The 19,891-nt window shown below is 63.1% G+C and overlaps 3 protein-coding genes across 10 annotated transcripts; 1 reads left to right on the forward strand and 2 right to left on the reverse strand.

The window, feature by feature from the left end:
* Nucleotides 1-983: 983 nt before the first annotated feature.
* SHE (Src homology 2 domain containing E) lies at nt 984-5,470 on the forward strand. Of its 2 annotated transcripts, none has more exons than XM_071456796.1 (6): nt 984-1,955; nt 2,561-2,687; nt 3,512-3,820; nt 4,258-4,408; nt 4,507-4,626; nt 5,025-5,470. In XM_071456796.1, exons 1-6 carry the CDS (start codon nt 1,572-1,574, stop codon nt 5,209-5,211), a joined length of 1,278 nt encoding a protein of 425 aa, XP_071312897.1. In that variant the 5' UTR covers nt 984-1,571; the 3' UTR covers nt 5,212-5,470. The 2 variants fall into 2 exon arrangements, with proteins under 2 accessions (XP_071312897.1, XP_071312898.1); XM_071456797.1 differs by having other exon boundaries at nt 5,092-5,470.
* Nucleotides 5,471-6,051: 581 nt separating this feature from the next.
* IL6R (interleukin 6 receptor) lies at nt 6,052-9,589 on the reverse strand. 2 transcript variants are annotated; one of them, XM_071456933.1, is made up of 10 exons: nt 9,404-9,589; nt 8,441-8,674; nt 8,231-8,354; nt 7,716-7,900; nt 7,479-7,639; nt 7,262-7,406; nt 7,137-7,180; nt 6,940-7,009; nt 6,755-6,863; nt 6,052-6,678 (listed from the first exon to the last, which is right to left on the reverse strand). In XM_071456933.1, exons 1-10 carry the CDS (start codon nt 9,498-9,500, stop codon nt 6,489-6,491), a joined length of 1,359 nt encoding a protein of 452 aa, XP_071313034.1. In that variant the 5' UTR covers nt 9,501-9,589; the 3' UTR covers nt 6,052-6,488. The 2 variants fall into 2 exon arrangements, with proteins under 2 accessions (XP_071313034.1, XP_071313033.1); XM_071456932.1 differs by having other exon boundaries at nt 7,262-7,639.
* Nucleotides 9,590-9,739: 150 nt separating this feature from the next.
* On the reverse strand, nt 9,740-19,853 carry ATP8B2 (ATPase phospholipid transporting 8B2). Of its 6 annotated transcripts, none has more exons than XM_071456923.1 (27): nt 19,608-19,853; nt 18,832-18,883; nt 18,059-18,172; nt 17,811-17,909; nt 17,592-17,653; nt 17,409-17,481; nt 16,972-17,045; nt 16,752-16,831; nt 16,384-16,542; nt 16,217-16,305; nt 15,947-16,143; nt 15,029-15,237; nt 14,838-14,881; nt 14,598-14,763; nt 14,337-14,525; nt 14,016-14,131; nt 13,701-13,865; nt 13,512-13,623; nt 13,282-13,387; nt 13,022-13,163; nt 12,760-12,943; nt 12,346-12,569; nt 11,972-12,055; nt 11,560-11,805; nt 11,335-11,473; nt 11,122-11,252; nt 9,740-11,030 (listed from the first exon to the last, which is right to left on the reverse strand). In XM_071456923.1, exons 1-27 carry the CDS (start codon nt 19,658-19,660, stop codon nt 10,743-10,745), a joined length of 3,597 nt encoding a protein of 1,198 aa, XP_071313024.1. In that variant the 5' UTR covers nt 19,661-19,853; the 3' UTR covers nt 9,740-10,742. The 6 variants fall into 6 exon arrangements, with proteins under 6 accessions (XP_071313024.1, XP_071313025.1, XP_071313027.1 ...); XM_071456924.1 differs by having other exon boundaries at nt 18,825-18,883; nt 19,608-19,821; XM_071456926.1 differs by having other exon boundaries at nt 16,972-17,042; nt 18,825-18,883; nt 19,608-19,820.
* Nucleotides 19,854-19,891: the final 38 nt, after the last annotated feature.

Consider the following 19,891-nt stretch of genomic DNA (forward strand, 5'->3'; position numbering starts at 1 on the left):
CCAGCGGCAGTTCGGGCACCAGCCTGCCAGGGGCATCGCACACTGCACGGCACATCCTGCCCCGCAGCGCCAGCGAGGAAATCGCCATCACTTCCTATGGCGCTGCCAGCGCCCAGCGCCTCCCCCTGTACAGAAGAGGAGCCTCTGTTCTGCCACAAACTCCCATCCTGGGGCTATGGGAGCGATTCTGCCACAAACCCCTCTTCTCCTCTTCCCGGGCAGTTGCAAAGGGGTTGCTTTGCTGTTGTGAGGCATTGCAGCTTGACAGAGGCCAAACCAGTGGGCTCTGCTGTGCTTTTCCAGCAAGGTGACAGCGCGGTCACAACTTGGCTGGAGTGGTGTGAGCCACAGAGAGTGCCCTGGCTGCACACAGCGCTTGTGCCCCGTCGGGCTGTGCTCGGGGTCTCTGTAAGGGTGATGTGCTCGGGGTCCCTGTAAAGGTGCTGTGCTCGGGGTCCCTATAAAAGTGCTGTGCTCGGGGTCTCTGTAAGGGTGCTGTGCTCGGGGTCCCTGTAAGGGTGCTGTGCTCGGGGTCTCTGTAAGGGTGCTGTGCTCGGGGTCCCTGTACGGCTGCTGTGCACGGGATCCCTATAAAGGTGCTGTGCTCGGGGTCTCTGTAAAGGTGCTGTGCTCGGGGTCTCTGTAAAGGTGCTGTGCACAGGGGGCTGTGCAGAATCTCCATCCACAGCGAGCAGAGCCCATGCCCAGGTTCAATCCTCGGGCTGCGTGCCCAGGGTCTCTGGAGGGGCCGCTCTGCGCTGTCCTGGAGTCTCTGCGCGGGGTCCACTCGTTCGGTCCGTCGGGGCATCCCTGTCTAGGGTGGTGCCATCAGCCAGGCAGGGTCAGGGGGTGTCTCAGCCCCACCGGGACCGGACCCCCACCGAAGCTTCCCACGGCTCCCCGGGCCCGCCGGGGCCGCGCCGTTCCCCGGGGCCGCCCCCTCCGGATCTGGGCGGGGAGCGCCGGCCCTGCCGCCCCCTCCGGCCCCTCCGGCCCGGCCCGGCCCCGGCCCATCCCGTCGCAGCCGCATGGGGCCCCCCGGGCCGGCCTGACCCCTCTCCGAAGCCCCTCTGCCCCCGGAGACCGGCCCTGCCGAGGAGCCGCGACGGGACCCCCCGGCTGCCCCTTCCCGGCCGGGCCCTCCCGAGCTCGGAGAGACCCCCACGAGCCCCGTCCCCAGGAGCAGCGGACCCCTGGAACCTCCCCGGGACTGCCCCGGCCGGACTCCTCCGACCCCCGGCGGGACCCCCCGACTCACCCCATTGCTGGAGCAGATACGCCGAACCCCTCCGAGACCCTTCCCCGGGGCCAGGGACCTCCCCGGGCCGCAGGAGCCGGCACCCCTGGGGACCCACCGGCCGTCCCCGCCGGGGCCGAGGACGCCTGGAGCCCCCCACGAAGGCCCCGGTCCCCCGGCCCGCGTCCCCTCTCCCGGGCTGGCCCCAGTGCGCAGAGGTTCCCGTTGCCGGGGCTGGGGGCAGCCGGGCTGAGCCCACTCCGAGCCGGCGGGGCAGCCGGGGGGTGTCGCGGAGCCCCGGGGGGGCTGCGGCACCCTCGGTCTCCCCAGCTCGATGGCGGCCAAGTGGTTCAAGGAGTTCCCATCCAACCTGAAGACGGTTTCAGAGAAGGCTCGGCCGGGAAGCGGGAGCCTCGGGAAGAGCCGCAAGAATTCAACGGCTGAGCTGGGGGGGTACCGGGCGGCCGGGGGTGGCAAGGAAGGGGGCAGCCGGCTGTCACGGGACAACCTGCAGGGTCTGCTCCAGGCCGCCACCGGGAAGATGAGGAAGAATTCCCGAGTGGAGGGAGGCACGCCGGAGGGACCCTCCAAAACCTACATCAACCGCCTGATCAAGGTGGAGGCTTCCGAGAAGAACGGGAAGGGGCACCCCGGAGCCCTGCCTGCCAGCCTGCCTGCCCCCGAGCAGGACAAGGGGAAGCCCCCCAAGACAGAGACGGTAAGGCAGGGACTGGGAGCCGGGGGCAGAGGGGGAGATGTGGGGAGCGGGAAGCGCTGGCAGCTTTAACTGCTTTGGTCTCCGACTCATTAGCCTGGCTGACTTCATCCTTTTATCCTACCCAGCTCCATTGCCTTTAAATTCCTTCAAAGCTGCCTTCATCCCAGCTGCCCTTCATCACCCATTCGGGGGTGGGGGGGCACCCTCATCATAGCCAGCCTGACCCCAGAGCTCATCTGCTGGTTAAACAAAGGCTGATGCAAAGCTTTTCTGGAAGCTGGTCTTTCACCCCTGCACAGCCTTGGGAGCACTGGCTGCCAGTCAGCAGGGTTGCTGTCACCCAGAAGGGTCCCAGAGCTCCCCCCAGGCTCTTCACCATCATTGAGGGGCATAGGAATGGTCTGGACTGCCCCCACCCAAAGGTGTCACTGGGTGCATCCTCTGGGGTTGTGGCACGGCTCCATTTACCCCAGATAAGCCGCCATCCTTCCCTGGGGACCCCAGTGTGCCTGTTCCCTGCCTGGCTCTGTGCTGGTGACATCTCTGCCACCCCTGCTGGGACCCCCACGGCCCCCTGAAGCCAGACACGCCTGTTCTCTGCCCAGGTCATCATCCTGGAGGATTACGCAGACCCTTACGACGCCAAACGCACCAAGGGGCAGCGGGACGCTGAGCGCCTGGGGGAGAACGATGGGTACATGGAGCCCTACGATGCCCAGCAGATGATCACAGGTAAGTGCCACGTTGAGCCGTGCCACAGCAGCACAGCTGGCACCACTCCCCGGGCAGGAGCCTGGGGCTGCCCTCGGAGCCACCCGGCTCAGGAGGCTCCGGGAACAGGAAAGCTCTCGCCGCTTCCTGCGGCTGCGCGGGGCCAGATAAGGAGTGGGAGCAAGGCCGGACACTGACCCGTGCTGGCCGGCCCCTCAGCCGTGTCCGTGACCTGCTGCCATCACCCACGGGCACATGTGGCCACTGCAGAGCCCTCCATGCCCCCCAGCCATGCCAGGGTACCACCCCCCAAGAGCTCCCCATGGACGTGCCCCCCAGGCAGCGACACCCCGGCCGGCGTGGCCACCGTCCAGCTGGCCACAACAACAGGAACTGACTGGGCCGGAAGCTGGAAATAAAAGATTTGCTGCTGATTTTTTTTTTTTTTTTTTTTTTTTTTTTCCGTGCGGGGCAGCCCAGGCTGTTAAGCAAGGACTGGCGCCGTGGGGAGAAGCAGGGGGCTGGGAGGGGCGAGCCCCTGGGGCGGCCTCCCGCACAGCTGAGCTCCAGTTTGGGGTGTAGCATCCTGCTGCCATGGAGCCCAGCTGGCCCCACTGGCGTGGGCCTGTGGCGCCAGCAACGCCAGGGCTGGACAGCAGAGCAGGCGCCATGAGGATGAGGATGAGGATGAGGATGGGCCCCTTCCTGCTCCAGCTCCTCCCGAGCTGGCTCCCAATGGGGCGTTGCCGGCACATCCATCCCTCACTGAGGGCTGGTAGTGGGATTGGGGGGGTCTCAGGGGACACACAGACCCATCCCTGACCCACCATCCCTCTTCCCCACAGAAATCCGTCGTCGTGGCTCCAAGGATCCCCTGGTCAAAGCCATCCTGCTGCTGGATGGCCCCGGAGAGGCTGGGGAGGGGGGTGCCAAGTTGGATCTTGCCAAGAGGCTGGGGGGCAAGGAGGTGGCAGGGAAGGGGCCACAGCTCTATGACACCCCTTACGAGCCTGGGGAGGGGGTGGCTGGGGGGACCCCGGAGCGCAGGGTGAGGGCTGGGGATGGGCGCCTGCCCGAGAACGACGAGCGCCCGGCCGGGGAGTACGAGCAGCCCTGGGAGTGGAAGAAGGAGCAGATTGTCAAAGCACTGTCAGGTAGGGGACAGGGACAGGGTGGGAGTGAGCATGGGGGGAAGGGACAGGCGTGGGGTGGGAATGGGGGTGGCAACAGGGACAGGGATGGGGACACACTTTCTAGCAGGGCTTGTGACAACAGGACAAGGGCAATGGTTTTTAACTATAAGGGGCACTTTAGATACAAGAATTTTCTTGCGCTGAGGGTGGCAAGGTACTGGCACAGGTTGCCCAAAGAGGTGATACCTGCCAGGTCAGGTTGGATGGGGCTCTGATGTAACTGAAGGTGTCCCCTTTCATGGTGGGGTGTTGGACCAGATGGGGACAGGCACATGGTTGGAGAAGGGGTTAGGACTGGCAACGGGGGAGGTGCTGGGGCTGGGGACAGGCATGGAGCTAGGGATGGGGATCAAAAGTAGAGGTGGGGCTTTGGGGGGCTCACATCTTGTCCCTCCCAGTCCAGTTTGAGGGCTCGGAGCGTCCTAAGGAGGAGACTCCGCGGCAGCACCTGCGCCAGAAGAGCTGGACCCCCAAGATGCTGAAGCCGGCGGGCACCGAGCACAGCGAGGGGGAGCGGGTGGACCCGGCCCTGGCGCTGGAGAAGCAGCCGTGAGTGCGAGGCCGATCCAGGCGTGGGGAACGGGGCGAGCAGGGACGGAGTGGCCGCTGTTCTGCCAGGGCTCAGCGTCGCTCCCCGTGTCCCGCAGCTGGTACCACGGGGCCATCACTCGGGCGGAGGCGGAGAGCCGGCTGCAGCCGTGCCGGGAGGCCGGGTACCTGGTGCGCACCAGCGAGAGCGGCAGCGGCAAGTACTCCATCGCGCTCAAGTGAGTGTCGGGGTGCCCACAGAGATTGGGGGTGTCCCACCCTCCTGGGGACGTGCGGGGAATCCTCACCCTGGGGCGCTGCTTCGGCGGGAGTTGCCCCTGGTTGTTCCCACCAAAAACCCTGATGGGGAGGGAGCACCCGCACCCCGAGGGATGGCACCCCCCGATCGGGGGGGACCCAGGCATCCTGGTGTGAGGCCGGGGCGGAGGGGGGGTACGGCGTGTCCCCCTCCCCGGCGCATTGTCGGGAGCGCCAGCGGCGTTTCCTTCCTGAGGAAGTGCAGCCCCTGGAGCCGAAACAATCAGAGCGGGACGGGAACAAACAGGGGTGGATACGGCCGCGGGGCAGGCGGGCGCCGGGGGGCTGGCGGCAGCACTGATGCCTGCTGGCCGCCCAGGACCAGCCAGGGCTGCGTCCACATCATCGTGGCCCAGACCAAGGACAACAAGTACACGCTCAGCCAGGCCAGCGGCGTCTTCTCCAGCATCCCCGAAGTTGTGCACTACTACTCCACCGAGAAGCTGCCCTTCAAGGGGGCTGAGCACATGGCCCTGCTACACCCCGTCCACTGCAAGCTGCATTAGCGTCGCCTGATGCCGCCCCCGAGTGGTCTGCGAGCCTTCCCCACCCCGAGGCATGCGACAACGATGGGCATGAATCACGGGAAGGGTCCGGTGAGAGAAACCCTGTCACGTCTGCAGTCCTGAAGGGACCCCGCTCCTGGACTCCAGCAGGGCTGTGCCCCTTTCGCTGGGACAATCCTGACCAGAACCGTGCCCGAGCTGGGGGCATGCAGTGAGACTGGCATGTGTAATGATCTAGTAAAATAAACTTGTTGGCTGAGAGGGAGCAGTGGTCCTGGGGGCTTGGGCTGGGCCTTGTGCTGTCAGGAGTCACCACAGTTTTGGGGGCCAGCGGTACTGGGGCTCCCCCAAGAGCACATCTGCATCCTGCCAGGCTTTTTATAGCAGGGGGCCAGCAGAAGGGAAGAGGAACACGGTCCCCAGGGTGCCTGAGCACCCTCTTCCCTCGAGCTGTGGTTTCCTGCCTGGGTGCAGCTGCAGCTCCCTGGGCTGTTGCACAACCCAGCACAGGGTGGGCACTGCAGGGTAGAGGAGGCACGGCTGGGGTGCAGGGTTGGGGTGCAGGGCAGGGGGTGCAGGGTTGGGAGTGCAGGGTTGGGAGTGCAGGGTTGGGGTACAGGGCAGGGAGTGCAGGGCTGGGGATCTGTGGCAGGAAGACGTGCACAGCACAGGGGGTACAGCCTGGGAGGCACCACTGAACCACAGAGCACAGCCTGGGGTACATGGTGGGGATGCAGAGAGTACAGGAAGGTGAATAAAGTGGGGTACAACCCCACTGGAGCCACTCCCAGACAATGCAGCGACCCCTCTGCCACCCCACTCCCAGCAGCCACTCCAGTATAAATCCAAAGCATTTATTTGAGCCACATTGTCCTGTTTCCCCAACATGTGTTTTAAAAAGGAGCCCCAAGGGGGCTGCAGCAGAGGTATGGGGCTGATCCAGCCAGGCCCTCCCTCCCTGATCCCTGTGGCACTGTAGGGACCAGGCCCTTCCTTCCCTGTGGGACCCCCAGACTGGGTCCCAGGCCAGCTCCCAAGCTCTGGTTCCAGTGCTGTCACTCCTGGCCATCCCAGCTTGGTGCTGAAGGTGCCCCCAGGACCCAGTTTGAGTTTTTCCTAGCTGCTCCCCATGGGGGATGGCACTGATTCTCCTCCTCAGAGGCTTGTCCCAACCACAGAGCCACCAGATACTGGGGGGAACTGCTCCCAGAGCCATATCAAAGCCTTGGGACCCTCCATCCAACCCCCAAGCACCTACCAGCATATTCAGCCCCTGGCTACTGCCCTGAGGAGGAATAATCTGCCTGAGCTGTGTGGAGCCCTCCAGGGGCTGAGGGGGCAGGGTGTGGGAGCAGAGGGGTATCACTGAGGGCAGGTGGGGGTAAGCTCAGAGGGACCAGCATGTGCTGCCCCTCGGCCTCTGGCTTGGTCGTCTCCTGGCCACTCGTCCACCACATCTGCCTGTACCTGCAGGGGAGAAGAGAGGCTCCAGGTGAGGGAGGGGGCAGACACAGCCCCCTGGGCCAGCCCCCCTGGCACTCACCTCACCACGATGCCAACAAAGAGGGCGATGCCAAGGAGCAGACTGCCCCCGGTGACCAGGAAGGCGTAGGGGGATGCCACAGGATGGGTGCTGGATTCCATGACAGACCCTGACACACAGAATGGGTGAGGATAAGGGACTGGGTGTCCCTGCCCCCCAGCCCCAGTCCAGGAATCCTTCCTCACCATTAGCATCATCCTCCTCGAAGAGCCTGGGGTGCAGTGTCACCCCATAGGTGCCATCTTCTGTGGGGACCTGCAAAGGGTAGGGGGGCACAATGGGACAGGTCAGCCCTCATGCCCTGGTGTCCTCATGTCCCACATGGGGACAGGAGACCCCTTCAGGAGCGTGTGATGCTTCCCAAGGCCGAGACCATTGTTACCTGTGAGCTGTAAGGCTCCATTTCAGAGGTGAACTCCCAAGGGTCTGCACAGAGTGGGGGGGAGTATGAGACTGGGAGAGCCCTTGCTGAGCCCCCAGTCCCAGGGCCCCCCAATCCCCTCCTACCTGTCCAGGGGGTGCCCACAGCCTGGTGGCTCCACTCGCTCCACGTGCCATGGCCAAACTCATCCTTGGCCCTCACCTGCACCACGTGCCTTGTTCCACGCCACGCATCACGGATGTCGAGCCAAGTTGTCATCACCTGATCTACCTGGAGGCGGGGACACGGGGCTGGGGACAGTCTGGCCAGGGACAAGGGGCGTGCCAGCGGGCGGGGTCTCACCTCCGTGAAGGTCTGGGCGGGCTCAGGGCGGTAGCGGACCTGGAAGCGGAGCCAGTAGAAGCGGGGGTCCCAGGAAGGGGGGTAGGACCAGTTCACCTGCAGCCGCTGTGGTGCCTTCTCCAGAGCCTGCACCGTCACATTCACCGGCGGGTCTGGCCTCACTGCGGGGGGAATGGGGGCTCAGGGCCTCGCACCGCACCCTCACCACCCCAGCTCCCAGCCACGGGCAGCACTCACGGACACTGCTGAGGGTGATGATCTTATCTTTGCCAGCCGAGCCACCGGCGCCGTTGCTGACACACGTGGACACCACGAGGCTTTTGGTATCGTCAGTGCCAGGCGGCACCTTCAGCCGGCAAACGAACTTCTGTGCCTTGGAGAAGTAGCGGCACCGCTGCTCTGTGGCATTCTCAGCCACAAACCTGCGAGGTCACAGCTCAGGGAGGGCTGCAGTGTGCTCCAGGCACAGGGCAGCTGTGGGGGACATGTCCTGCGCTGTGGGGTCCCCAGCAGTGTTAGAAAAAGGGTCTGTGGGGAGGGATACATTCTGTGCCATGGGCACATGGGGCCATGGGGAAGGAACACGTCCTGTGCTGTGAGCTCCCAGCTACCAGCAGCTGCTAGGGAAAGGGTCTGCAGGGAGGCAAGCAGCCTGAGCCATGGGCTCCCAGATGGCACCAGGTCCATGGAGAGGGACCTGTTCTGTCCTATTGGGGTCCCAGCCCATGATGGATGCAGTAGACAGCACTCACCTCCTCCTCACCCAGAGCATGGCCCGCGTCCCTGGGGACGGCTTCTTCTGCTGTGGCCACTCACACAGGACATCCTTGTCGTGGCTCCGCCGGTAGCAGGACACCTGGGGAGTTTCAGGGGGCTCTGCAGGCAAAGCAGGGAGCTGCTGGGGGACAGGGGCCATCACAGGCATTGCTGAGAGGGACATTCCCACCCCAGCGTGGACCCACCTGCCACCAGCAGCCGCAGGGAGCGCAGCAGGTGGCTCCCCACGGAGCAGCTGTAGTGCCCTGAGTCCTCGTAGCGCAGCTGCCTCAGGAGCAGCGTGTTCCCCTCTGCCAGCTGCCCTGCTGCTCCCTGCTTCTCCACCTGCCACAACACCGTGGTGTTTGCAGGCACCTCGTCCTGGCAGGTCAGAGTGATGTTGGCTCCCAGGCGGCCCAACACCGTGTCCCGCGGCAGTCCTGGAGGAACAAGAGGGGAGCAGGCGATGAAGGTGAGACCCCAGGGTGTCCCTGGAGATGGAAGGCACCCAATCATCCGCTCCCCATGTCTGGTGATTGCTGGGGGTCAGGGCACTGAGCTGCAGAGTGGCTCCTCGCATTGTGGGATATGAGGGGTCTGGTGGTGGGGAGCACAGCTCGGGGAAGGTGGCACACAGGGACTGGTGGTCCCGGGAGTCCCTGGGTCCAGTGCCAGAGGGGTTAAGTGACTGTGCTGGCTGCCGGCCCTCGTCAGGCCTGGGCAGCGCTCCCGGCTCCTTCCAAAGGTCAGCGGCCAGCGTGAACCTGCTGTTCCCTTTGGCTCCTGCTGCTGGGAATGCACCCAGCACCCACGATATAGCACGGGGACGCGGCACAGCACCGGGACTCAGCACCAGGGACACGACACAGCACCGGGGACATAGCACCGGGGACACGGCACCCGGGACACAGCACAGCACCCGGGACACAGCACCCAGCACCCACCAGCACCCGGACACAGCACCGGGACACCGCACCCAGCCTGAGCCCCCACTGCCCAGGGGTCCCGTACCACCCCCCGCCCGCCTCCCCGGGCCCGGCTGAGCTCCTGTGGGGCCGGCGCGGATCCCCGTGTGTCCCCTCGCCGTGGCCGGACCCACGAGGCCCAGGTAGCGGCAGAGGCTCGGGGCCAGCCCCGCTCCCGCCCTGCCCGGTGCCGGTCGCACTCACCGGCGGGGCCGCAGGGCCGCCCGGCGGCCCCGGCGAGGTGCAGGAGGAAGCGGAGAGGAAGGAGAAGGAGCAGAAGCGGCCCCGGCGGCCGCGCCATGCGCCCAGTCCCGGGTAGGAAAACATCGGCGGCGGCGCCGGGGTTGTGAAAGCGGCGCGGGGCGGAGCGGCACGTGCGCCCGGGGCCGGGCGGCCAACACCGCCCCGTCCCTGCCCCCGCGCCCCGGGACCTCCGCCCTCCCGCTCCTCCTCCCCCGGATACAGGACACGGCACGATCGGCTCAGAACATTATTTTCTTTTTTGTAAATTAAAAGAAAAAAAAAAAAGCTGTTTTGGGGTTGTTTTTTTTCCTTAAGAACTATAAAATGATACTCTTCCGCCAGATAGAAACGTGCCAGAAATTATCCAGCTCGATCCGCGGCCCCTCCACTGAAACAACCCCAAAACCTCCCTAAATCTCCTCCAGCCCTCATCAACACCCGTCTTAATAAGCTCCTCTTTGGTATCGCGTCCCTGGGAGCCCAACAGCTCCAGAGGCTCCCCAGGATCCCCGTTGCCCACCCACACTTGAGTCCCGCAGGAGCTGGAGAGGAGGAGGAGGAGGAGGAGGGAGGAAGCAGAGGCCGAGCGTTGCGCAAGACCACGCGTGGGAGTGAATCACGGCAGCCGCCAAATCCGAGCCTCCCTGTGGTACACAACACTTCCCCTTTCCGACCCGGCACCCACCGGCCTGGGGAACCCTGAGGAGGGTGAACTTCCTCCCCCCTTCTCCCTGTACCCAGCCAAGAAATGAGTCGCTCTGTAAACTCAGAGTATTTTTCCCTTACCTTTTTTTTTTGTTTGTTTGTTTTGGTTGCTATTTTTTTTTTGGGGGGGGGGGTGTCTTTTTTTTCTTTTTTTTTTTTTTTTTTTTTGTTTATATTAAAAAAAAAGACACGTGGGTGAAGGCCAGGGAGAGGCCACACAGTCCTCCCACAGCCCTGCACCTCTGGTACGATACATTCATGTGCGATGGGGCGTTTGCACTCAGTGGAATTGAATACTGATGGAGGAGTGAATGGGGGGTGGGGTGGGGCTGATGGTGATGACATCCATCCATCCATCCATCCATCCATCCATCCATCCATCCATCCATCCATCCTTCCTTCCCAGGGAGGGACAGACTGTGTTTTTTGGCTAGAAGGCGACAGTCCAGACTCCTCCAAACCTCAGCACTGGCCCCCACATCACCTCTGCTCCTACCATGAGACCCTGCTGACAAGGGGCTTTGCCCTCCTCAGGGCCAGGGGCAGAGGAGGGGAGCCCCCAGCTGCACAGGAGGGGATGTGACCCCCTCCAGCCTCACACCCTGAGAGTCTTGTCGGCCACGCCACTGGGGCTGCCGGCGCTGCTGCCCTCGCCGCCCTTCTTCTTCCGCAGGGTGTCAATCCAGCTGGTGCTGGGGCGGGGGGCAAAGCTGGACAGTGCCAAGGAGCTAAGCCTCATGTTCTTGCCAGACATGATGAGCTCCCCGAAGCCCTCCTGATGGGAGAAGGCGTAGCCAGAGCGGCGGGAGCCCGCGCGCCCTGCATGCTGCATGCACCGGTGCTGCGTCTTCTGCTTCTTCCGTACCAGCTGAGTGTAGCGCACCTGGGGACACAGGGCAGGCTCAGGGGCCTGAGGAACCCCCTCTCCTCAGGGCTGGGACCCTGTGAGTGCTCCTAGAGCCACGCACTCTCACCGTATCCGAGAGCTCTGGCTTCAGGTCCAGCTTAAGGAAGCGAAAGGCCACAACAGGCACGATACAGACTACGGCGGTGAGGGCGATGGTCAGCCAGACCGTGGGCTGGGCCAGCGTGTTCTGTGCGTTACCTGGGGGAAGGAATGAACCCAGTGAGGGCCAGGCCAAGGCAGCTCCTGCTGGGGTGGGAGCATGGGGCGCACAGGGACTCACCCACAAAGCGGAACTGGTTGGGGAACATCCGGAAGAGGCCGTCGCTGTGCATGGTGAAGAGGATGGCGAAGTAGGCGGCCAGGCTGCCCCAGATGAAGAAGTGGTTGATGGCTGTCCAGAATCCTGTGTCTAAGCCGATCTGGTGGGGGGGATGCAGGAAGAATCAGGGCTCAGGGGATGCCTGAGGTGCCTTGAGGGTCTGGGGCCGAGTAGCCACGTCCCTACCTGCACACTGACGACAATCACGAGGGAGGTGGCGACAGTGACGGCGAAGGACTGGTAGTCGGCCAGCTGGGCACCATCATCACGGGTGGCATCAGCAAAGACGCCATAGGGGATGAAGAACATGAGGATGGAGGTGTAGATGCCCTGGGCAATGCAGATGAAGAACTCCCGCTTGTTGAAGAGCAGGTTCAGCTGCCCAGGCTCGTAGAGTTTGGGGTACTCCATGCTCCGCTGCTCTGGCACATCCTGGGGGCATGGGCACCTCCCCTTAGCCCTGGGTGGGAGCAGCCTCCACCACAGTCCATGGAATGACAAGGACAGCCTGACTCAGGCACCCAGGCAGCCCTTCTTCCCACAGGGTGGGTACAGACTCCTCACACACCCAGGGACCTCTCACTACCCCCTGCCATACCTGGTCAAAGACACCCATAGCGAGCACAGGCAGCGATGTGTAGACAATGTTGTACAGCGTGATGAAGTACTGGTCATACACTGTCTGCATGGAACAGAGCACTCAGCAGGGCACAAGACCTGCCCACCCTGTGCCCCAGCCAGCCCCCCAGTCCCTGTGCCCACAGCTGCAGGGACAGGAGAGCTGTCTCAGCCCCCCAGGACTGCCCACCCTGACCACAGGCTCCTCACACACTGCACGCTGGATGCCAGGCTCTGCCTCCTGGCTCGGGATGAGTCCCCACGGGGAGTCCATGGACCTGAACACGCTTCAGAGCCGAGGAGCCCTGCAGGAAAACCCTCCCCAGCTCTCAGTGAGAAAGGCCACCAACCCACCTGTGCTGAGAAGCCGCAGAAGAAGCCAAACCAGAAGTGGACCATGGTGAAGGCAAAGTTCTTATAGAAGAAGTAGCAAAGAAACTTGCACATGCGCAGGTAGGACCAGCGCCCATGCACCAGGAGCAGGCGCTGCAGGAACTTGAACTGGGAGAAGGAGTAGTCGGAGGCCAGCACGGCCTGGATGCCTTCCTGCCCACTGATGCCCACCCCAATGTGGGCAGCTGTGGAGGGAAGGAGAGATAGGTAAAGAGAGGGCTGCCAGCAGCACAGGGGACGAGAGCAGCACCCCCAGCACAGGCACTTTGTTCCTGTGGGGCACAGAGGGGTGAGCACAGAAGCTCCCATGGGCCCCAGGACGGTGCAGGGGGGTGGCCTGTCTTCTCCTGTGGTCCCCCAGATCCCAGGCCTTACTCTTGATCATGCTGACATCGTTGGCCCCATCCCCAATGGCCAAAGTGACGGCTTTCTTGTACTTCTTGACCAGCTCCACCACCTGGGCTTTCTGCAGGGGTGTGACACGGCAGCAGATAACGGCCTTGCAGGCACACGCTGTCTCCAGGAATTCCACCTCCATGTCTGCCTCCAGTGCATGGGCCTGCAAGGAGAGCAAGGGACAGCTGGGATCATGGTGCACAGCCAGGCCTTGTCCTGCCTGGCACTCCCAGGGCCCTACCAGGCTGTGCCCGTTGATGACCAGGGCGTATTCGCCCGCAATGGCTTCCAGCACTGAGGTAAGCTTGGAGGAGAGTTTCTCCTGGTAGGAGAAGCCATTGCACACAGAACGTGATGCATCCATCATCTTCTCCCGGGCTTTCCTGAGGAGAGAGGGGCCACAGGGTTCCATCTCAAGGCCTTTCCATAGCTCTAGCTCCCCCAGCCACAGCTGTGCCCCACACTGGCACTGTTCTGTGTCCTTTGCCCCACAACCCTCACCTTAGCTCCTCTCGCACCTCCAGCACAGTGTGGCCTGTGACCACAAACACCTCTGTCATGTCATCTGTCAGCATCTTGCAGGAGTAGCCGATGTTCACAGCTGTTTCTGTGGACAGGACACCAGGGGCTGAGCCAGAGTCCATTCCAGAGAGAGCACTAGGGATCCCAGGCAGGTAGAATCCAGCCCACAAACACCCTCATCTCCAGCCAGCACCTCAGCCACGCCTCACCCTGCTTGTCCCCTGTCAGCACCCAGATCTTGATGTTGGCCAGCGTCAGGATGGCAATGGTTTCGGGGACCCCCTGCTGCAGTTTGTCCTCGATGGCCGTGGCTCCAAGCAGCTTGGGGACCCAAATGGGTGGGAGGTCAGCAGGGGCTGCCTGCAGCCACCACCAGCCTCAGCCTCCAGCCCACCTACCATCATGTCATGCTCCACCTCATCGTAGAGCCGAGCCAGGTGATCCTCACGGGCCTCGGGGGCACTGCCAGCTCGATGCAGCCGCTCAGACCAGTCCTTGTAGTAGCTCTCCTCCAGGTCTCTGTAAGCCAGCACCAGTGTCCGCAGCCCCTCGCCAGCGTACTCCTGCAAGAGGTCAGAGCTGGCTGTGCTGGAGACCCTGAGTGTGTCCCCAGACCCCAGCAGCGTTGCTAGGGCAGGGCACAAGCCCAGCTCAGGCTCCTGGGCAGCCACTCTTTCCTCCCCACGCTGCCTGCAGGACCCTGTCCTACGCACATTGAGGTGGTCGGTGGTGACGCTGGTCAGCTCCTGGTTGAGGGGGTGCAGCCTCTCCAGCAGGATGGTGTCAGCACCTTTGCAGTACAGCCGGATCTTGCCCTCAGGGCTGCGCACTGCAGGGAGGAGGGGAAGAGATGCCTGGCTCAGGGGTGCAGGAGCAGATCCTGCTCCTGCTCTGACCCCCAGGCATCAACCTGCTGATGCCTCCACTGTCACATCCCCATCAGTGCTGGACTGGTCTCCCAGCACACCACAATGAGCCCCATGCTGCAGCCTCATGTGGCCCTCCCAGCCCCTGTGCTGTGCTCAGGACCTCACCGATGACAGACATGCGCTTGCGGATGTTGTTGAAGTCCAGGATGGCCAGCAGCTGGTAGGTGATGGCCTGACCCAGCTCCTGCACTGTGATGGTCTTGGGCGTGCGGGACCGGAACACAAAGCCAAAGTTTCTGGCAGCTGTGACCAGCGCTCCCTCATCTGGGGACTGTGCCTTGTACAACAGCTCCCCTGCAGACAGCACAGGGCTCAGTGACAGTGTCTTGTGACCCACAGGGACAGATCCTGCCCCGCTCTGCCTACCTTCACTCTTCTCCTCGGACATGACGGTGTGGCAGAGCGAGAGCAGGCGGAAGAACTCGTGCACGTGGAGGTCTCCCAGCTTGACGGCTTCCAGCAGGCTGGGGTCCCAGAACTGGAACCGTGGGTCTGCCAGTGGGTTGAAGGAGAAGTCTACAGGCTCTGGCCTCTGCAGGGGCAAAGTTAGGGTTACCTCCCCGTGGCACTTAGCGTGGGCAGGCACTGAACTGACAGCACCCTTACCTCTCCCAGCTCTGCCTTGTGGCCCAGCATGTCCTGCATATCACCTGCAAAACAGGGCATGGAGTTAACTATGACAGAGACCCAACACCACGGCAGCTGTTTCTGCCCCACAACGCTCTTGCTAAGCCCCCTTGTCCCCTGACTGCCCCAAAACAGAGGTGGGGAGCCCCAGCCTGGCATCTGGAGCTCACCATAGCTGTGCCCGTTCACAGAGCACTTGCTGAAGACCATGATATTCTGGGTGAGGGTGCCAGTCTTGTCAGAGAAGATGTACTCCACCTGCCCCAGCTCCTCGTTGAGGGTGGTGGTGCGGGCTTCAGCCGGCGTCCGGCGCTTGGCACAGTACATCTTCTTGTCCCAGTTGATGAAGTAGCTGTGCCCAAGCCGGATCACCTCGACGCTGCAGGAGGATGGCTGGGTGTCACTGGGGCAGGGCAGCACACTCTGCTGAGCCAGCGACAGGCACACACATGCCCACCCCAGACCCTCAGTGCCCTGGGCACTCCAGCACCCCGGGTGCCCCCCATGGCTTGCTAGCCCCCACACTCTTCCCAGGGGCTGGCTTGCAACCCATTCCTGCTGACAGCCACCGCTAAGCCAGGGCTGGGGACCAAGGCAAGGCACCCAGGGGGAAGCCCATGGGGCTCCCCAAGCATCTCACACACCTACAAACCCTGAACCCCTCCCAAGCCCACAGGGCAGACAGCAATGAGTGGGAGGGGTGGAGGTGACACATTCTTACCTCGGGGCTAAGGGTGACAGAACCCATGCTGGGGAACGAAAAGAGAGAGAAATTAAAAGAGAGAGAGAAGGGGACAGTGCAGGAGCCTGGGAGCTGCAGGAGGGCAGAGCAAAATAGCCAGCATGCAGCCAGGGCAGGGAGAGACGGGCAGCCAGACACAGCCAGGGGGGCCCTGAGGGACCTGTGTGGTCCTTAGGTCTTGGGGTGTCCCTGAAGGCAGACATGGCCTGTCACCAAGAGAGTAGCCCACACCCACCCACAGAACACACCGTTCTGCCTGTGGATCTCCATCCCTGTCTCCCCTCCCCAGAGGGCACCCCTAATTTCTCATACACCCCCTGCCCAGCCCCTCTGCCCCCTGCCCTACCTCACATAGAGCGAGATGGGCACCACAGTGTTGAGGATGATGATGTAGGACCAGAAGGAGAGGAAGCCAGAGAAGAAGGCACTGTGCACCCCCTCGTCCCAGGGCAAGTAGATCTGGAAGCAGACGCCCACCTCGTGCTCCCAGATGGCGTTGCCAATGGCCAGGATCACTCCCATGCACACCAGGAACCCAAAGATCTGGGGAAGGAACATTACATAAGAGCCCTGACTGGGTCAGAGCCAGGGCTCCCAGGATCTCCCTTCTGCATACCCAGAGCACCAGCGTGTTCATCAGCCGGTCGATGCTCGTCCGCTTAAATTTGGTCCGGCCGCTGTTCTGCATCAGTTTTGTGTCAGGTCCTGCGGAGCAGGAAGGCTTAAGGGTTTGTCTTTCCCTCCCCTGTGTGCAGCACAGCAGCAGCTGCTGCCTCAGCCCACCTGCAAAGATGACGAGGCCAAAGCACCACTCAGTGTTGCGCAGGACGCAGCCCCGCAGCAGCATGTTCTGGTTGCTCAGGGGGTACTTGTTCTCCTTCCAGTACAGTGTCCCACCAAACTTGTCCAGCTTGTTGTTGGGGGGTTCACAGATCACCTCACCTGGGTGCACAGTATGGCTCAGCTGGGACTTGCCTTCTCCACAGGGCCAGCTCCATCCCAGTGCTGCCAGCACCATCCCTGGCTCCCCAGAGATCCGCTTCGAGCCACAGCATGACAGTGCCACGTGGCTGGTCCTTGTCTACCAAGGGTGGCAGAGGAGGGAAGGTGGGGGGCTGCCCTGTGGCAGAGGGCTGGGCACAGGCACTCACCATCAAAGAGAGCCAGCTGGCTGGTGTCCCCAAGCTCTGCGGTGACAGGGATGGCCTGACGCACCTTCATGTTGGTCTCTCTGCAGGCAGGATGGCACCACATGGGTTAGAGACAGCCTGGCAGGGACAGCCTTTGCAGGTGCTCCTGCCCTGCCTGCAGCCCAGCCTCACTCCCACCTCTTGCCTCCCCTGGCCCCCCAAGGTGAGCAGGGACACCTACCCATCCAGCTCTGCAGTCTCTATGTAGCATAACCCATGGGGTTCGCTGCTGGAGAGGAGGAGGAGGTCAGCCTGCTGGGAAAGACTTGTGAAGGGTTGTGCCAACACTGGGGCTCCCCCATGCCTTCCCCAGGGAAGCTCCTGGCCCTTGGATGTCCTTGGAACTCCCTGGAGCATCTGCAAAGGCCATCCCTAACCCCATGTGTCCTTTGCACCATCGCTCCAAGTGCCCAGATCCTCAGAGTTCAAAACATGGCACCACTATGGCCCCAACTCTCCAACCTAAATGCAACTTCCAGGCTGGAAGTCCCTAACGTCCCCACCCTGGGCAGAGACATAGGAGCACCAAAGCAAAGTGGGAGTGGCACCACACCCTTCCATGGTCCCTGCGTGCCAACCACCCTGCTGGAACCACACTTGTCTCAGGGCTGCACTCACCGCCACAAACTGGTTGTTCTCCAACTTGATGATGTCTCCAACACGGACGTTCATCCACTGCTCCTGCCGAAGGCTGAAGAGGGAACACCAAACTGTAGTCAGGCAGGAGCCCTGCCCTGCCCACTGCCACGTCCCACAGGGTCCCTGGCTCCCTCTGCACTGCTCTGTGCCCGTGACACTCACACTCCACCGATCAGGACCTGAGACTGCCGGTTGTTCACCTGGTTGTCGCTTTTATGGCGGAACTGGGAGCAGGGGGAAGAGACAGCAGTGTCAGCCTCTTGGGGATGGGGTGCTGCACTCCCCCAGCATCTCAAATGCCACGGCCCCAGACACTGAACCCCTGCACAGCATCCCAACCCCCTGCCCAGTGGGCAGAGGGGCACAGGGGGAACCACTCACGTAGTCATCGGTGGCATCTTTGACAGCTGTGATGGTTAAGACAAGAACCAAAGGCACGATGGTGGTAAACCAGGAGAGCGAAGAAATCTGAGGAATCAGCTGGGGACAGGGAACAGGAAATTACACAGGAACCAGCCAGCCCCAGGTCCATACTGCCCCTGCTCAAGGGTGCCAAACCTCCCCACCTCCAAAGTATGGCACTACTTGGAGCCCTCCTGTATGTCCAGGCAGGGAAGGACTGCACTCACCTGCAGGATGAGGAGGAAGAGGAAATAGGTGTTGGCCACTTCTTGGAACTGCTCGAAGAGGTTGACAGGCAGGAAGGTGACAATGTTGTACTTGGAGGTCTTGATGCAGTTGCTCTAGGAACAGATGGGGCAAGAAGGGGGTTTACAGGCTGCCGAGGCCCCATAACCCCCCAGGATGAGATCACTCTGGAGGGCAGGGGCTGTGGCTCACCATGCTCTTTTGGGGGGGGTCAGGCTCCTGCTCCTGTGCTACCTCTGGCAGCTTCCTTGGGAAGCCAGTTCCTCAGGCTCAGTCACCAGCTGGTACCCTGGGACCAGCCTCCTCCAGCAGCAGCACCTGGCCCCCACAAGGGTGACCCCAACCCAGACCCCCCTTCTCCCCTGTCTGCAGTCAGCTCTGGGCTGCCAAGGATAACCTCCAGCATGGGGGGAGGTCAATGTGAGCACTGCCCTCCCTTGGCACCTTCAGAAGCTACCCCATGAGCCACACTGGGATGTGGCACCAGGCTGGGATCTGGGCAGAGCCAGAGGGTTCTGGGCCTTGGCCAAGGATGGGTGGGCTGAATCCTCCACATGGACAGCACTGTGCCCGGCCAGCCCCACAGCTATATTGGCATTCATGTCATCAGCACCATTTTTTCAGGGACAAATATCTATTTTGTAGTCATAACACCTCCCCACCCCACCGAAGTGTGGGTGATTCAGACCCCAGCCCCACAGACCTGCCCGAGGAGCCCCGGGAAGGGGTTCAGCCCCCCTCACTCACTGCGTACTGGAACTTCTCGTTGTACTCCCGCGCGTTGGCTCGCACTCGACGCTCTTCCTCTACAACACAGCACCCTGTCACCCCCAAGCACCCCAACACCCCCTGTAGCTACAGCCAGACAGCCCCAAAACCCTGAACCCTGACACCCCAATCTCCTCTCCGTCCTGGGAGCTAAGCTAGTCCCAGAATCCCAGAAGGCAGGGAACAGGGAGTCTCCCCAGCTGTGTCATGTGGTTCTGTGCTCCCCCATGCAGGACCTGTATCCCTGCCCACCTTGAACCCCAACCTTGCTTAACTGCACCTCCACTCCCAAACTCTGCATCCCCAGATCCCCCCAAGCCTGTAGTGCGAGACCCCCAGCTCTACTTACCTGTACTCCCAGAGCCTCAGATTCTGCATCTCCCTGCTCCCCCAGCTCGGCATCCTGAGGTCACCGGGCCCTTCCAGCCCAGACACTGCACCCCCAGAGGACACCTCTGCTCCCTCAGCCCTGCTTTGCTGCATTCCTGGATCCCCAAAGTCCGCCCTCCCAGCCCCGCTTAGCTGCATCCCCATCTCTGCATCCCCGGCCCCATTGCGGCTCCCCCGCCGCACCCACCGCCCCGCCGGGGTCGCGGAGCCGCTGCCACCCCTGGGACATCCCCGGGGCACGGCCCCGGCCCGAGCTGCCGCTGCTGGCCCGGCCCGGCCCTCCCTCCCCACCGCGTTACTGAGGCAACGCCGCACCGGGGCCCGCCCGGGACCCACCCGGGCTTCCCCCGGGCCCAGCGCGGCCCCGCTTACCCGGAGCTTGGCGGGCCGCGCACCGCTCCATGTCCCGCGGCCCCGCAGCCCATGGGGAGCGGGCGGGCGGCCGGGCCGGGCCGGGGCCGCTGCCTCTGCCGCCGCCTCAGCTCCCCATGGCCGCGGCGGCGCCGGTCGGCGGCGGAAGTGAGGTGGGGGGCGCGGGGAAGCGGCGGAGCGCGGCCGCGGGGCTGGCCGAGACTGCGGCCCCGGCGGCGGCCTGGCCAGCGGGGCGGCTCCCGGGGAACCGTGTGAGTCCGGGAGGAGGGCAGAGACAGCCCCAC

This window comes from Agelaius tricolor, unplaced genomic scaffold (assembly GCF_023055355.1).
Source record: "Agelaius tricolor isolate 1412-34295 unplaced genomic scaffold, bAgeTri1.0.p SCAF_66, whole genome shotgun sequence".
Lineage (NCBI taxonomy): Eukaryota > Metazoa > Chordata > Aves > Passeriformes > Icteridae > Agelaius > Agelaius tricolor.

Excerpts from the sequence above, each read along its gene's own strand:
- SHE (XM_071456796.1), top strand. The coding sequence starts at position 1,572 with ATGGCGGCCAAGTGGTTCAAGGAGTTCCCATCCAACCTGAAGACGGTT. Across the intron at positions 3,821-4,257 it reads GATTGTCAAAGCACTGTCAG|TCCAGTTTGAGGGCTCGGAG; the intron begins GTAGGGGACAGG and ends TGTCCCTCCCAG. Across the intron at positions 4,627-5,024 it reads AAGTACTCCATCGCGCTCAA|GACCAGCCAGGGCTGCGTCC; the intron begins GTGAGTGTCGGG and ends CTGGCCGCCCAG.
- IL6R (XM_071456932.1), bottom strand. The coding sequence starts at position 9,500 with ATGGCGCGGCCGCCGGGGCCGCTTCTGCTCCTTCTCCTTCCTCTCCGC. Across the intron at positions 7,640-7,715 it reads CATCACCCTCAGCAGTGTCC|TGAGGCCAGACCCGCCGGTG; the intron begins GTGAGTGCTGCC and ends TTCCCCCCGCAG. Across the intron at positions 7,010-7,136 it reads TGGAGCCTTACAGCTCACAG|GTCCCCACAGAAGATGGCAC; the intron begins GTAACAATGGTC and ends TACCCTTTGCAG.
- ATP8B2 (XM_071456920.1), bottom strand. The coding sequence starts at position 19,328 with ATGCAGCAAAGCAGGGCTGAGGGAGCAGAGGTGTCCTCTGGGGGTGCA. Across the intron at positions 12,570-12,759 it reads CGATGTCAGCATGATCAAGA|CTGCCCACATTGGGGTGGGC; the intron begins GTAAGGCCTGGG and ends TTCCCTCCACAG. Across the intron at positions 11,474-11,559 it reads TGATTGTCGTCAGTGTGCAG|ATCGGCTTAGACACAGGATT; the intron begins GTAGGGACGTGG and ends CCCCCCCACCAG.